At 51.5% G+C, this 16,738-nt stretch overlaps 1 protein-coding gene and 1 long non-coding RNA gene across 3 annotated transcripts in view; both read left to right on the top strand.

Moving 5' to 3' along the window:
- Positions 1 to 110: 110 nt before the first annotated feature.
- On the top strand, positions 111 to 6,304 carry LOC120591549 (uncharacterized). The gene is made up of 4 exons (XR_005649912.1): positions 111 to 192; positions 435 to 661; positions 4,612 to 4,791; positions 5,385 to 6,304. It is a non-coding gene; the product is annotated as an uncharacterized LOC120591549 (long non-coding RNA).
- A 1,082-nt stretch (positions 6,305 to 7,386) lies between these two features.
- The window catches only part of CMPK2 (cytidine/uridine monophosphate kinase 2), an 11,365-nt gene continuing 2,013 nt past the window's right edge, over positions 7,387 to 16,738 (top strand). Inside the window, exons 1-4 of one of the 2 annotated variants that reach the window (XM_039849019.1) lie at positions 7,387 to 8,076; positions 9,395 to 9,509; positions 10,430 to 10,631; positions 15,678 to 15,911. In XM_039849019.1, the coding sequence (XP_039704953.1) occupies positions 7,402 to 8,076; positions 9,395 to 9,509; positions 10,430 to 10,631; positions 15,678 to 15,911 (1,226 nt within the window). In that variant the 5' untranslated portion in view covers positions 7,387 to 7,401. The remainder of the gene's footprint in view (positions 8,077 to 9,394; positions 9,510 to 10,429; positions 10,632 to 15,677; positions 15,912 to 16,738) is intronic. The other variant, XM_039849020.1, reaches the window with a different exon arrangement.

The following is a 16,738-nucleotide window of genomic DNA, read 5'->3' as shown; positions in this document are numbered from 1 at the left end:
AACTAGATAAGGAGCCATCTCTTTAGTGGTCGCGTGACTCACACATGACACATCGTGGAGGAGCTTCTACCCTATCGCCCTTCACATTGTGTACACTCAGTGACAGCTCACTAGGAGAGCCAAATAGTGAAAAGAATGACCTACTCGCAGAGGATGACAGCAGGCTCCCTTAGCCTCAGAGACCCCTCTCAGGTGACCGTCACGCAGGCACAGAGTGGCATGTATGCCTTAATCCTTGAGTGATGCATTTTCAGTGTTAAAATTGAGACATTTATGTTCTCCTGCATTTCTATGCGTTTCTATACTATTTGCAAGAAGCGATAGGAAAACCAGATGCTTCTTAATTGGCAAGAACTGCTGTGGCTTGCTCTTTATTTTTACAGTTTTCTTAGACAGCATCGCTGAATTTCATGCTGGCGTTTTCTTTCTTTCAGCCCTGTTTAAGCGGGTCTGTGTTCGAGGCTGTGGTCTTCTGTTTCCGGGAGACTTACGGGGAGCTGCAGCAGCCGCGGAGGCCACGCTTCTGGGCCACGAGCCGAGCTCCTCTCTGACGGGCTGTGTGCCTGTGGACCAGTTTCATTTCCCGGGATCTCACACCTCACTATTAGCGCATGGAGTTTCCTAAGTGACGTGACTCACTTGGAGGCATTCCAGGAACAGTGTAAGTAAACACGTTAGGGCTAGCGGCCATTGTCGTTCTAGTCCACTCACGTGGGCACACAGAGGACCGTGTTTTACTCAGGAGGGAAACAGAAAGCAGACTGCAAGCAGACAGCCACTGGGTGCCTGACGGCTTCCTGTTATGCCAGGGTGTCTGTGATTCAGGGCAATCTCCTCAACCGGAAAGGTTTGGAACTCTCATCACGGTCTGGTTCAAATAACAAACACCGTTTTTGCTAGATCACGTGCACATGAAGAAAATGAAAACTAAGTCAGTTGACACTTCCAAGCAAATATCACGTGGGACACTTGCAGGCTTTCGAAGCTAAACGATTTTAAGGTTTGAATCCTAGGTGAGCCGATGATAGTTAATCGGGGGTGAATTTATTTACCTGCCTGATCTTGTCAACACCTCTGGCAAGTGTGAGTATTAGTGTCTACCTCACACAGGATGTTTTAAGGATTAAATGACACAATGTGTACTAAGCGCTGAGCGTACTACCGGACAAAAGAAAGTAGAAATATCTACAGACAGGTTGCACTGTGTGCCAGGCACTGTGCTGTACTTTGCAAGCACTAACTTATTTTACACCTGGAAAAACTTACGTCACACAGGATGTAAGTTCGAACTGGGATTTAAGCACTTGCGTTACTGCTTGATAATTGATCATTATCATCATGTTACTTTACGATTACTTCCTCAGCCGATTCCATCCAGTCTCTTTCATTCATTCATTTGTTCATTCATTCATTCCCTCATTCATTCGTTCATTCAGGCATTCTTCCTTTCCTTCCTTCTTTTCTTCTTTCCTTCGACAAGTGTTCATTGGGAGCTTCGTATGTATCAGATAAAATATTAACACGTATGACAAAAATGTAAATAAAATAAATAAGTCAAAGTTTGTTCTGACAAAGAGCTCACAGAAGTCAACAGTCATTACGATATTCTATTGGCATGTGCATATTTCTTCTTGACTTGTCTTTCTCCACCCATCTACGAGTGAGTAGGAGACCTTCTTCCTCAAAGCCATGGCTTGTAAAGGCCAAGGAGGCATTTCTGCTCAGGACGGACGTGCTGGAGGGAGGCTGAGGCAGCCCTGCCCTCCTCAAAGTTGGCTATCTCTGAAGACGTCCAAACACAGCTGGGTTAACACCCAAGGGTCACCATCATATTTTTTTTTTTTTTTTTAAGCCTGGGGACTTTTATCCTCTACACACGTGCACATCCGTAACACACTCTGCGGTCCCCAGCGCGGACTGTCCCCTGCAGCAACAGCAAACATTGGCTGCAATGCGTTAGCAGATTGTGGAATCGATTCAGTCACTTGCAACCATCGTATTATCTCTTCGGTGAATCTTTCATTGAAGCACATTGTACATAAAGAAAATTGCATTAATTCATAAATGGACAGTATGGCAAAGTTTTGACAGAATGAACACATGTATGTAAATGACCATCTTGACAGAAAAATAAAACCTTACCAAAACCACGAAGTCTCCAAAACCTCCTCCCAGGCCCTAAACCCTTACCCGTGCCCCAGAATCGCCCTGTGCTGTTTTCTACAACACACTCCAGGGGTGCCTGGTTTGGAGATTTGTACAGACGGAATCACACGGCGTGAGGTCTTTTCTGTCTAGCTTTCTTCGCTCAGTAGTTGTAGGCTTATCCTTTGTGTTGAGTCTAGCAGTAGCTTGTTCATTTTCATGCTTATCTAGGATTCCATAGTTGGACTATGTCACATCTCATTTAATCTTCTATTATGGCGAGCCTTTGGAACGTTTTCCTGAGACGTTGCTATGACCTTCCTTGTACGTGTCCTTTGGTCAAAACCCGTATGCATTCATGTGGGGTATACGCCCAGGAGTGGCATTCTGGTTCGTAAGGGAGAGGTAGACGTGTTCCCCTCACACGCACGTATCCCGCGGAGTTTTTCGGGTGCTCGAACCAGATCCCACTCCTACCAGAAAAATAAGCCGCCCGGCTGCTCGACGGCTCCCGCTCGCTGGGTGTCGTCACTGCACGCTTCCGTGTCGCCTTCGCTGTTAGCTGTCCCGGTGGGTCTACAGTCTGTATCTCCTTGGGGTTTTCATTTCCGGTTCCAGTTATCAGCCATTTAGATATTCTCTTTCGTGAAGTGCCTGTTCAAATCTCTTACCCATTTTTGTGTTGGGTTTTCTGCATTTTTATCGTTGATTTATAGGAATTCCTTGTATGTCATGCACTTTCTTGGTTTTAGGTATTGCAAACACCTTCCCTAACTCTTTGGCTCTGCTGTTCACTTATTTACTGCTTGTCATTTAATTCATTTAGCGAGCGTAATTTCACTAATTTACAGAGGTGTGTGTGTGTGTGGGTGTGTGTGTGTGCGCGCGCATGCTGGGTTGTGTTTCGGTGGTCTCAAGACGCCCCTCCTGTTGGCTGATTGGCTAAAAGGACTCGTAAGACTCAGGAGCCGGTTACACTTACAGGTAGGACTTATTTCAGGTACGAGGTGCAGAGCGAGAACAGCGGCAATGAGCACACGTCAAACCACCTGAGAGGCCCCCAGTTCACCGCTCATCTTGTGACACTTGGGTTTATTAATGTGAAATCACAGGCAGTACTTTCTGTCTTTTCGGCGGCCTGTTTCGTCTGTGGTTCCCTCCTCTCCCGTATCCTGTCACGCTGATCTCGTTTTCATTCTTTTCATCCATCCGGCCTACGCAGAAGCACATATATCTACATAGGTGTTCAAAACCCAATCTCTTTCCAAATAAATGTTATTTTTCATTTTATTTTTTATTAATCACCACATTTATGCTTGTGAATTCTCTCTGCTTTTTTATGAACAGAATGGCTAGAACAGTTTCATTTTTTTTCTATTTGATAGCGTAAGTGCTGAAGACTATAGCTTTTTAGGTGAATAAAGCTGCATCATTCATTCATTCATTCAAAGACCTCTTTGAAGTGTTTTTCCAGCTCCCGGCTTGTCCCTCTCTTGAAATCATGGGCAAATTTATTTAAGCTAAACATCCACCCAAGTCGGGCCCATGAGATCCTCTGTCTTGGAAATTTGAAATTGGAGCTCAAAAATACCATAGAGGTGTTTCTTTCCTTTCTGAAAGCAGATACCGGATCTTCGATACCTGTTTTAACACTGACTGAGCTCAGATACTGCAGCGTCACTAATTTTCGGTCTCCTTGGAGGAGGGAGTTTGGCGCAAGGGCAGAGAGAAAGCTCACTTAAGAACAGTTCGTTCCTTTTTTGTTTTCGTATGAGCTTTACGCACGAAGACATCTCGGCGCGCAAGTGTCCCACAGTCAACTCGCTCAGGGAGAATGAAAATGATTCTGTTTGCGAAGGGCAAAATCCTCTTCACCTCAGAATTGCTCTTTGCCTGTTCACCATACGTCACCCACGTATCTACACTAGCTTGTGTTTGTCAAGAAGCATAAAAATCTCCAACAGTCCATCTACGAAGCCATGATATATTTTCATTTGTAATTTTAATTGTTACGTTATAGTGTTACATGTCACAGGGAAGTAAAATCCTTTGTCAATTACATTATAGTCAGATCTGTAACCGTGTCACTTTGAGCCTTAGCATTTAGGTGGTCCTTGACTTTACGCTGACACTTTTGCAAGTGTCTCATCTCGAGAAAGATCTGTGGAGAGGACTCTGGCTTAGGAGACATGTTTCTGAGAGTGAATTTTTTGGATCATGACTTTAAACTGGATGACGACTTGTAGACATGTAAGGAATAACTGGATTAACTTGTTTCTTTTTTTTTTTCTCTCTCTCTCAGGGTAGTTTGGTAAATTATACTTTTCTAAGTGGTATTAAAACATTTATATTTTTCTCCCTATCTGATCCCTCCAGAAATTTGGAGACTCTGAATGAGTATTATTATTTTCACAGCAATAAGGTCACTTGCATAAATTCCATAGGAATCTGTTCTCTTCAAAATAGGACACAATTGGAAACTCTTGATAAGGTTTTGACTGAATGCCATGTGTGGAAGAGACATGCGCAGACTCTGGATGCCACCAGAAAGCTTTAAGAAATTAAGACTGACTTTGGAAGCCAATAAAAGCCCCTTGGAAAAACAGTCTAGTACCTTGCCTACGTGGTTCACAGCAGTCGCTCCAGGTAAGCCAGGTAAGGAACGAAGGTTGCTTTCCTGGGAGATGGCAAAAGAACCTCAGGACATTTTTGGAGACCTCAAGAACCTGAAGAATTCACCCAGATCTGTAGGTATTGCTCCTGAAGACCAATGGCAGGGATGTGGCTTGGCTTCTTAGCCCCGAGAAGCTAACTGAAGTGGAATTCCTTTTGAAATTCCAGAGAAGCAGATTTAAAGGAGCCTCTATGAGCAATTGCTACTCTTGCTGTACTTATGCAAATAACAGGCCAAAGTTATTGAACTAGACTTATACAATGAATGAGTCTTAATTTGGCTATCTTTGCTAAAAAAAAAAAAAAAAAAAAAGGAGTGATTTTAGAAAGAAAAGTGTTTCAGTAGAAACCATAACGCACAATTGTGAATATTAGATTGAGGTGTCCTTAAAGCTTTATTTTTCACCTGTGGCCTGGACTGGATCCTGAATTTTTCTAGTGAAAGTGCTTGGCTGTGCAACCCTCTGAACTAGTGTTATTCCTGCCCTCCCCACCCCCGCCTAGCCCATCCTTTGCCTTGAAATTATTAGAACTAAAAAACTGTTTTTTTTTCTTCTGAGCCTGAGCCTTGCAATTGCAGACTGCAGCTAGATACAGGATATAAACTTCAGAGAAATTGTCACATGAGAAACATCTCATGCTTGGACAGTCTCAGTGACTGATGCTGTGTGAGCCACGTAGAGAGTTTGCCTAAGTACATAATGAGATTATCAGAGAACTTCGGACTCCGGACCAGGAGAGTCTGTCAGATCGTCACTGCCCACCTTCATTATTTTTTATTCCTTGTCCCATATTAGGGTATAGGTCTCCTGGCCTGCTGCTTCTTCTAACGTTGCTGCTGCTCTGCTTGTAAACCGAGCACCCAGAATGTCACCTGTAAGGCTCAGGGACCATCTCGGAAGAGGTGGGCGTGAGAAGGTGTCGGAGCTGGATTAAAGGGGCATGATGCGAAGACAAGTCTGACTCTGTTTTACAAGCTAATCCTCCCTCTGGAGCAAACCTGGATGCAGTAGCCTGACTGCCCTCGAGATTGAGGGATGACCAAAAAAGGGGAGACTTGTAACGGAGTGAAATGAGCGAACCCTCTCTCTTACTCTCCCCTTCTCTCTCCCGACCCCCTCTCTCGTCCTCTCTCTCTCTCTCTGACTCTATCATAAATTCAAGCCTGAGTTTCTCCCATAGCTGTAAGGCTAATAGTTCTTGCTATAGATAGTCTGACTGGGGGAGGAATTCTGCTTGGGGCTTGAGTATTTCGCAAAACCAGCCCCTTGTCAGAGGGCGCCTCCCCTGAAGAGGTGGGGAAATATGCACACAACCACGGTTTTGGTCAAAGACTTGCTGCTGCCTCAGGACCAGGCTCAGGTCAGCTGGGGGCAATGTGTGGAACTGACTCGAAACAAAGAGATTTCATCCCTCCTTGGACCCTTTCGGGGACCTGGCTGTCTATAGTCCTCAGGCGACTCTTGCTGAGTCCCTCCTCCCTTCCTCTGACCTTAAAAAAAAAAAAAAAAAAAAAAGAAGCTTTAATTTGAGGTGCTCTTAAGATAGAGCTGAGAAGCATTAGAGCTCATTGTCTCAAGTTTGTGTCTTGGATGAACAAACTTTTCCTTATTCCAAAAAAAGTTTTTTTTTTTAAATTTCAGAATTAAACATGACCCCACAATACATACAAATTGATTAAAATATGGTTTATTTGCTTTCAGTTCATCTGATGTTTTCCATCTTTCAATTCTAAAATTTTAAGATTTTTCTCCATGAATTTTTCCTTCTTGGCTTGCTTGACAATCACTTTTAAAGATATCAATTAATGAGTAAAAACAAAACAAAATATCGAGAAAATAACGTAAATACTATCACAAAGGTGGTGAAGCTGCTGTCGCTGGACGTTGGGCCAGTAAAGCACGCTAGACGGCCCTGGGCCACTGTGACCGGACCAGAGCTCGGGGTTGGAGCTTACGGAAGAATTTGGGGGTGCATATCTGGTGCCCTGCCAGCTGGGGAGTCAGCAGGAGGAAGGGGGTACCTGCAGGGAGAAGAGCAGAGTGGGGAAAGGAGAGGCTGTACGTGGAAAGCGGAGGGGGCTATTGGCGGGCGAATGGATGGTCGGAGCTCGGAGAGAAGGGGTGAGGCCGGGACAGTTGGGGATATGGAGTCTGCAGAGCCAGCAAAGACGGATTCACACCGGGGCGGGGGGCCAGCTGCCCCTTCGGGGACCCCGCGCCACCGGCCCATGCGAGCCTGACTGCGGGCCCGCGGGGAACAGCAGCTCTCGGCCGGCGCCAGGGGGCCCGTCACGCGCACCTGCAGGCGGCCCCTCCCCGCCGCCTGTTTCCGGGGCGGGCCTCGCGGAGAGGGGGAGGGGGAAGGAGGGAGAAGGGGAAGGAGGGGAGAAGGGGAGGAGAGGGGAGGGGGAGGGGGAGGGGTAGAGGAGGGAGGGGGAAGGAGAGGGGAGGAGGAAGGAGAGGGGGAGGGGAGGGGCAGAGCGCCCACGCCAGGCCCGCCTCGCTTTCGTTTCCCGCGGCGCCTGCAGACCGCGCCCCGCTGTCGCTGGCGGGCGCGGCGGGGCGGGACCCGGCGGCGCCCATGGCCTTCGCCAGCCTCCCGCGCGCCCCGCCGCTGCTCGCGCGCTTCTCGGGACCGCGGCGCGGGGCCGGAGCTCGGGCCATGGCGCCGCCGCGCTGCCTGGCGCTGGAGCTCCCGGGCTGCACCCTGGCGCACTTGGCCGTGGGCGCCGGCGCCGCGGACGCGCGCCCCGACCCCGGCGCCGCGGCGCTGCTGGGCGCCCCGGGCCGCAGCTTCTCGCTGTTCGTGCCGGTGGCGCCGGGCGGGGACTGCGCGGCCCGGGTGCGCGCCGCCCGCCTGCACCAGCGTCTGCTGCGCCAGCTGCGCGCCGGGCCTCTCCGGGGCTGCCAGCTGCACCGGCTGCTGTGCTACTGCCCGGGCGGCGGGCCGGACGGCGTGCACCGCGGCGTCCTGCTCCGCGACCCCGGCGACAGCCCCGACACCCGGCGCGCGCTGCTCGCGCTGCTGGACTCGCACGTGGAGGCGCCGCGCCCGCGCCTGGGCGAGTTCGTGGGGAGCCCACGCCACGAGCTGTGGCACTTCCTGTGGGAGCTGCAGGACGGCCGGGGCTGGCGGCAGGTGGGCCCCGAGCCCGTCGTGCGCGCCCCGGAGCCCGCGCTGCACCCCGTGGTGCCCGACCTGCCCGGCTCTGGGGTCTTCCCCGACCGCGAAGCCGCCCGTGCGGTCCTGGAGGCGGTAAGAGCTCCGTCGCTCCCCAGCACACAGGGTGGACAGACACCCTGCCCCAGGAAGGGTCAGAGCCCCGGGGACGGGGCGGGGGCTGCCAGGCTGTCTGCGCTCCCTGGCCCTTTCCGAGGTCCTGCGGCCCGGACCTTCCATCCTGACGCGGGACACTGATACCCTCGCGCCCAGCAGTGCGGTGGCTGCTGTGAATGCGTGCCGCAGGTGACCCCGGAGGCAAGGGGCCTCTGGGTACGGTGTGTGTGGGGGGGTGGGGATGCCAGGTCGGAAGTGATCCCGCCATTCCTGGGGCTTGGGGCTGGCAAGGGAGTGAGCTTGGAGGTTTAAGGAGCTTAGCCACGCAGGGCTACCTGCTGGGCCACAGACCTGAGTCACTCCGCCAAGCTGTTTGGTTTTCCCCCTTTCATATGTGAAGTACCTGTAAGTGTTGTGAAGGTCAAGGGGACACCTGATACATAGCAGGTGCTGGGAATGGGGAGCTGGGACTCTCCAGGCAGGGCGGGGGTGTCCAGAGGTGGCCTCCAGGGGCTGCACATGGGTCCTAGGTTAACTTTCAAGCCTATGGGAGAATTTTGGGGACCGGAATCGTGCAGGGCCAGCCAGCCAGCAGCTTGGGCTGCAAATCCACACTCTGGCGTTTATTACCGCATCACCTTCAGCAAGTTTCTTAAGCGTGCTTTGTGTCAGCTTCCTTAACGGTAGGTGGGCATCCCCCTCAGCGTCACGATGGCGACTGGCCACGTTAACGCCGTAAGCACTTAGAATATCGCCAGCTCAGAGCGAAGCACGTGAACCAGGCTCCGGCCTCCCGGCTGAGGTGCCTGGGCTGTGCAGTGAGGTGACAGCGAGAACTTCGAGACCCCCCGAAACACCCCGCTCTGCTCCGTCCGTGACGGCAGCCTCCGCGCTCTCTGCCTCTGAGCACTGAGGGAAGGTGACGCTGGCTGCCGTCTGTGGGGCCTGCCGTGTCGCTGACTTCCCACACTCGACACACTGTTCCAGGCCGGCCCCGTGGTTCCACGATGCTGTGTCACGCGCTCTGCAATTGCATGTCATTCCTGTCCTTCCTCCTTAGCGGGGAGCGGGTCAGTAAGGCTGCAGGCCGGGGGATCCTGACGATTACTGCCTCTTTGAGCTGCAGCCACACAGCATAAATTAGCAACCCAGGCCTTATCAGGTTCAAAATACTTTGAGTTTGGGCGTGGTGCCAAACATAACGTGTTCGCGTTAGACGAGCTTGCTCTCAGCGATTAGATGCGGCTGCCGCACAGCTTGGGTGCCTCACTGCTGATGCCTGGACGCTGTTTTACAGTGTACGCCCTTCATTCCCGAAGCCCGAGCTGTGCTTGACCTGGTCGACCAGTGCCCCGAACAGGCCCAGAAAGGAAAGTTCCCGGTGATTGTCATCGAAGGACTGGATGCCACTGGTAAGAGCATATTACCTTTTGGTTACAGCAGTGAGTTAAGAGGTCAGGTGAAGAAATAGACAGGTCATGACAGAACTTTGTACAGAGTTCAGATCGTAAGCCGTCAGTGTGTGCTGGCCCGGAGCTGGGCAGGCCTGGGACACAGAGACGCATAAGCCCTTCTGTGTGAGGCCACTGAAGAGATGCGGGTACCGAGCCTCAGCCGAACCCCAGAAGGCTCTGGATGCAGCCTCGGCGTGGGAGACAAGGGGCCGGGGTCCTGGTCAGGGAGAGCTTGGAAGGGTTGACACCTGGCTTGTGTTTTCAGGCCCCATGGCAGCAGCTTAGGTGAGGAACAAGGGCGAGGTCCTCCGGACAGGCAGGCACGAGAAGCAGCATGGGCGAAGGCATGAGACTCGAGCCAGTGGGGTGGCCCAGGACCGCAGAGGCCCGCTGGGGAGTAAAAGGCGGAAGAAGTAGGAAGTGGAGGGAAGATGCCTCGAGAGCTGCCAAATAGATGTCAAAGTTGGTGGATGCACCTGCACTTAGCCCCAGACACGGAAGCAGGAGGAGGGTGGCCGAGGGGCAGCAGGAGACGCCCAAGGGCAAGGTCCGTCTCGGGGACAAGCATCCCGTGGCTCCTTTCCATGTCAGCTGAAGAGTGTCACATGGAGCGAGGCAGAGCTGATAACGGGGCCTCCGCATCGAAGTTTACCATTGATGTGTCAACAAGATGTGTGCTTTTCCCCCAAGTGTTCTAATACCAGAGAACCCAAAGTTTCCAAGGATCTTACATGTATGTAGAGAATCACATTATTTAATCGACTCCTTTGATTTACAGGTCGAGAGAATGTCATTGCTCATTCTGAGTTAATATTAGCAGTTGGGAGTGGTATGGTGGCAGGGGTGAGGAGGTGCTGTATTTTCTCTGTGACCTGCAGGTAAGACCACAGTGACTCAGTCGGTTGCAGAGTCCCTCAAGGCTGTCCTCTTAAAGTCCCCACCCGCTTGCATCAGCCAGTGGAGGAAACTCTTCGATGACGAACCAACTATCGTTAGGAGAGCCTTTTACTCTCTGGGCAATTACATCGTGGCTTCTGAAATAGCTAAAGAATCCACCAAATCTCCTGTGATTGTGGACAGGTGGGTATGAAGATGGCTTTGGCATTTTCTTCATGACGTATAAGTGTGTGCGTATATATACAGATATGTGCAAGTGTACAACTATGTTTATTAAGTGAAACGTGTTAATGGGAATAATGTGTTCCTTCATTAGTTACCTACACGACTGCCTAGTGTTTCGCTAAGAACTTTAAATATATTATACTAATACCTGGAACAATGACTTGCCTGGATGGATGTTAAATGTTATTCCCAATTTACTGATGACATAGGTCTGTGACATAGACTTATGATGACTTAAGTCTACTAAGGAACTTGCCAAAGTGACTGAGCTAGAAATAGCATATTGGGGTTATTCACCAAACTCTGTGCTTCACAAATCAATGCTTTCAGTGGTTCATTTGTTTGTTGGCTTAGTCAACGGACATTTATTGGGCACCTGCTGTATGCCAAAGACTGTTCCCAGTTTAAGGAATTCGATGGCAAACGAGCTAGTCACTGTTCTGCTTTCATGGAGCAGACATGCCGTCGAAGGGGCAGGCGATAAGTGAAGCCGTAAATACATCGGATCAGGTCAGAGAACGCTTACTGTGGAGAGGCTAAATCAAGACCGTGTGAGGGGAATGGTGAACCCCCACTAGATATGGTGGAGGGAGGCCTAGGCAAGGAGGGACCACCGACCTGAGCTCTGAATGACAGAGAGACGACGGGAAGTTACAAATTACAGAAAGCCTTTCGGAGAGAGGGACCAGGAAGAACAGCACAGAGACAGAAAGAAGCCAACATACCCGAGAACTAGAAACCGGCCAGGGTGATGAAAGCGGTGGACGAGGGGTGCTTTCTGGATGAGTGAAAAGAGGCAGCGGGCAGATCGGCGAGGTCTGCAGCCACGGGAGGGCATGGCATTGATCCTGAGCGCAGTGGGGAGCCATCGGAAGAAGGGACATAAACTGAATTATGTTTTTAAAATTCTATACATGAAGAATAGCTTTAAAATGCCACAAAAATGGACAAAGGGTATGGCAAGTAAGTCGTGCAGTCTTACTCACCGTGCCACGGCGATAGGGAAGTGACCCTTGTGATGGGGTCCCAGTTTGTTTTCACCAGGTTGGTGAGAACTAGTTAAAAGTGTGCTCGGGGCTGGAGATGGCGAAGATGCTCGTCTGGCGCTGGTGGGCGTGGGGCTGAGCAGTGTGAAAAGATGTAGCAAAGCCAGAGACACTCGCCAGAGTTTGTTTCGGCTTTGTTCACAGTGTTGCTAACTTTGAGAAACCGAAGGCCCATCAAAACAAGAGTAAATAAACTCTGGCATATTTACGAATGGAGCACCAAACAGCAATATAACTAGTATACTGCACCAATGTGCATAAATGACGAGGCCATGGTTTCAAGGGAACAAAATCAAGCAGCAGAAGCGGGTTCAGTAGAATTCATGCAAAATATTCATTCCGTCGTTCTGTCTGCAGTTTACTCATTTTGGGAAAGATAAGCGGTTGAAGTAGGACAAGTGTTCAGAAAAGGGTATCCATCATAAGTGTAACCCTCGATGAATGTCAAGAAGCCAACACAACGGAGTCCAGCCTGCACGCATGTCAGGAGGTAGCGGCTGCCCTCACCGGCGAGCCCGCACCCCGCTCTGCCCCCCGCTCCGCCCCCACTCGTCCTCCCCCACCTTGACCAGCGTGTGACCCCATCAGCACAGGGGAGTCCTGCCTGTACGTGAACTGAACGCAGATGCACAAGGAGTGTGCTCTGCGTCAGGACAAGCAGAGGACCCCGTCCTCATGGGTGTGGGCATTCTTTCACGTGACGCGGCTGCCCGCGCGCACGCAGCTCTGTCACGCAGAGTCCCAGCGGTGGCACTGCGGGGACATGGGGCTCACGTGTGTTCAGCTTTAGTGTGTGTTGCCCAGAGTTTTCTGAGGTGCTGGAAGCACACGGCGCCCTCCCCCGCGGTGTCCGAGCGTTCTCGCCGGCCGCATCCTCACCGGCCTTAGCGTCGCAGGTCTTGACCTTCGCTCCAGCTTTTCCTCTGGTTTCCGGTGGATAAGTTGGTCAGTTAAAAAGCTGGTTTGCCACGTCCGGAAACGGAACTTCTACCCTGTGCTTGAACTGTTGTTTTCTGTACACTTTTCGATATCTCAGAAATGTTCCATAGAGAGATCACTCAGCGTGTCTGCAGAGAGTGAACGTGTGTGCTCGTTGGTTTGGGGGCGGGGGAGATGACTGGCGGAAAACGGTATACCTGCACTGTCACGCCAGCAGGTAGTTTTAACTTTGGGGTTGGTGAGACAGTTATTTCAAAGTCAGCAAGTTATGAAGAATCGTAGGGCAGGGTGACGAATTGCGTTCTTTCGTGGGACTTCTTCGCCTGGATAATATTTTTGCCCTGTAGTTAAAGTGCTAAGTCTACCATATTTGATATCTCTTCTTCCAGTCCTTTTATTTCAAGAAGGAGAAAGCCCCAACTTTTCCTAGCAGAGTGTGACTTCACGAGGCACATTATTTCCTAAGATGTCCAAACGCCCTGGGGCAGCACCAGCTTCTGCATGCAGATGACACCCCCTTTGTCCCCTGGTTTCCTATCTGTTAAGTGGGGGTGTGCATTATTCCTTCCCTGCCGACCCCCAAGACTTGCGATGAATAGCCCATGGGTAGATGCAGAGGGAAGCGCTTTGAAAATAGCAAATTGCTGTTAAAATACAAAGCATCATTATCTAAGCTGTGTATAATGTGTTGGCAAATTGCGTTTGATTTGAACTAATGTGGTTTTCCTGGGTGGGAATGGAGAATACTAAATAGTGGAGACAGTCTGAAATTGATGGCCAGAGGGTATGATTATTTAAAATGAGCCACAGCACTGTCAGTGAGACAGCCCCACCCATAGAAAAACAGGCCCGGATTCTTCCCGATTTTTCTTCTTTGTGTCTGTGAATTGTCTGCAATTTTGTTTCTTAAGGAGATACTGTATCACCTTGTCAGATGAGAAGAAAAGATGAGCAGTTATTTGTTGTCTGGGGTTTTGTTCATGTTTAAAGATTTGAATGAAATCCATTTTAGACAACACCACTGTCTGGCTGAAAATGGGAGGGAGACAGTAATTTTTGATGGTGACTGTAGTTAAGGTTGGCAACTTAATCACCCTCATTATCTTTAAAAATCTATTCTTGTGCGTGAGTTTTCTACGATAAAGGTTTTTAAATGTTAGAACATTATCAGCCTCTGTGTTCATAGCTGAGTGTCTGATTCAGCGAGCGTGGAGCATGTGCAAAACCCAGGGCAAATTGTATTTCAGTTGCCGAGACAAGAAAACCCGCGATGCTACGTGGATTTATTCAACTTGGGAGACAAGGTGCACCTGATGGAGAAGGTGGCCGTGATCTCTGAGTGACAAGAGCCGGGCAGTGGTGCCTGGGGTGTTCCAGGCAGGGTTCTGAGCTCAGAGCGTGCGCTGGGAGATGGCCCAGGGCTTTGAAAGCGCGTGCTGTTAGACTCGATCGACTCCCAAGTAATTTTGACAGGTGTCCTTTGCAGTGCTGAGTGTATGGTGTCATCACAATTTAAAATGGTCTGGCTTTAGTGTCCAGTAAGACGCGGATAATGTCTTATGATGACAGCGCGGTACAGTTTTTTTAAGCATTTGTCTGTTTGTACAACTGTGGAAGAAAAAGTTTGCATGAGTTTCGTTTTTCACATGAGAACATTGAGACCATAGTGGCTTAAACAGCTCACCAACGTCCACGAAGCCAGTAGGCGGCCGAAGGTAAAATGACACATAGCTCGGATGGCACTGGAATTTATCTCATAGACAGCTGTACGTCGCTTCCAGTGTGAAAAGTAGTTCAAGCCTAAAATGATTCAGAATGTAGGATTGTAAAGCGATGAAGGCAGGAAATTGGAAACACAGGCCGTGGGCACCTTTTCCACACTGGGCGTGTAGTTGTTTTGAAGTATTTGCTCCAGGACGTAAGCCCGTGGTGCTGGGTTTGGAGTTTCGCATTTAGTCACGTAAAATTGGAATATGATGCGAATGTGACAAACCGGGCAAGAGCGTGGCGAGCTGTGCCGACTCATCATCTCGCTTCGCTCACCCCTGCCCCACGCGACACGCAGAGCACACCCGCCGTGCGTCGCACGCTGGCCTCGGGGGTCGGCAGGTGGAGCAGACTGAGAGGGACTCATGGGGTGGGGGCGACAAAGCCCCCCGAACCCCAGCTCTGATCTGCAGTGAGACGGGCTTCATTAGGGTCGGGAAGGAGCGGCGGGGAGCGCCCGGGGGAGGAACGGTGAGCCCGTGCGGGGCTCGGCTGAGTGGGCGTCCCAGGGACGGGGGCCTGGGGGTTGCGGGGTCCCCGGGCGAGGAAGGAGTGTGAGGACGGAGCCGCGCGCGAGGGCCTGGGACGTGTCACAAAGGGTTCCGTGTCACAAAGGGTTCCGTGTCCCAGGGCGAGGCCGATGCTCGCTGGCAGATTTGATTTTCTTTTGTGTTTGTGATTTTTCTTTTTCTCTCCCCAAAAATATTTTTTAAAACAACCGGTCAATCAGGACCGGCTGCGCTCGGGGCTCGCACGGCGTTTCGTGGCCGCGTTCGGGTTCCTTTCCGTCCCTGCCCGATGCCCATGCCCGGTCATGACACTGCAGGGCTGAGAAGGATGCAGGCTGTGGCCGAGGTCCCCATACGAGGGTTTCAGCGGCAAGTTCAAGTTTAAAACGGTAGGACTGAATGGGCCTGCCGGTGCTGGCCCAGACAGCATCCCGGACGAACGGAGCAGCTCGCTGGTGTGGCATCTCCGCCACGAAGCCGCGCACCGTCGGGCCACAGGGAGGCGGATGGGCTCAGCGCCACCCAGCAAGGGCAGCTGAAGCGCCCCCTGCGGTCTCCCTGGGGCCACCGATTGGATTGTTCACGTTTTATAAATAGTGTTAGAAATAGGATTTAGTTTCCTTTATTTCATCGGCGCAATGCTAAGAACCCTCGAGCCGGGTTTCGCCGCCCTCGGTGGCTGATTTTCAGGCGCTGCCTTTGCTGCTGCTGCCGCGTACACCTCGCTGCTTCTTCCTTCTCAGGTACTGGCACAGCACGGCCACCTACACCATTGCCACCGAGGTGAGCGGCGGCCTCCAGGACCTGCCCCCGGCCCGCCACCCTATCTACCAGTGGCCGAGGGACCTGCTCAAGCCCGACCTGGTCCTGCTGCTGTCCGTGAGCCCCGAGGAGAGGGCACGGAGGCTCCAGGACCGCGGGCTGGAAAGGACGCAGGAGGAGGCCGAGCTGGAGGCCAACAGCATCTTTCGTCAAAAGTAGGTGTCTCGGGGCCACGCGAGTGGCAGGGGTCCCTGGCCGTGGCGAGAGCCAGGTCCAGCCCTGCAAGAAGCAACATTAGTGTTCTCCAGGTTATTGCGGCTCCTTCCGACGGGTTTGTCCCGATGGGGCCGCAGGGCTGTCGTTGTAGAGCCACGGACGTCCTGCCGGGGATCAGACCTGTCCCCAGTCCCGGTGGTGACAGGGACAGCGTGGACCTGGGCTGGGCGGCGCTCACTTCTGGGCGTCGGCTTCCACCGTCACAGTGTAATAGGCGCAGAGCGGGGCCTGGCGAACGCCTAGTGACTATGGGGTGCTTACTGTGTGTCACACACGTTACTTCTGACGTCTGTCCTCCTTGCAAGGACGACATTAGCCATATTTTACAGTTTAGAAATCGGAGGCCCGAAGGACTGACTTCTCGGAATTCGCATAGGCACTAAGTAGTAAAACTGGATTTTAAAAGCAAACTCTTCCTGATTTTAAGGCAGTGGTTTTGAATGCGTTAAAAGCTATGAGCGCAGGAACAGGAGGGTGTGTAGCATCTCACTGCTTCGTGGCTGAGTATGAATCAGTTCCTCGGGAAAGGTTTGTAAAGACGACAGAACAGTTTACACAAGTCGACGGCGCCAGCACCGTCACGGCGTGGTGCAGTCACAACGTAAATCAATCAGTGCACAGAAGCCGCGCTGAGCAGTTTACTCGTACTGACTCAGTTGAATCTCAGGACAGACTTGCAGGCACGGCGTCATTTCAGCCCTCATTTTACGGGTGAGGAAACCGGGGCGGGGGGAGGGGGTGGTGACTCGTTTCGTAGGCAGCAGGG

Source organism: Pteropus medius, unplaced genomic scaffold, assembly GCF_902729225.1.
Source record: "Pteropus medius unplaced genomic scaffold, Ma_sr-lr_union100, whole genome shotgun sequence".
Classification (NCBI taxonomy): domain Eukaryota; kingdom Metazoa; phylum Chordata; class Mammalia; order Chiroptera; family Pteropodidae; genus Pteropus; species Pteropus medius.
The sequence above is the reverse complement of the archived record's forward strand: the minus strand, read 5'-3'. Positions and strand labels throughout refer to the sequence as shown.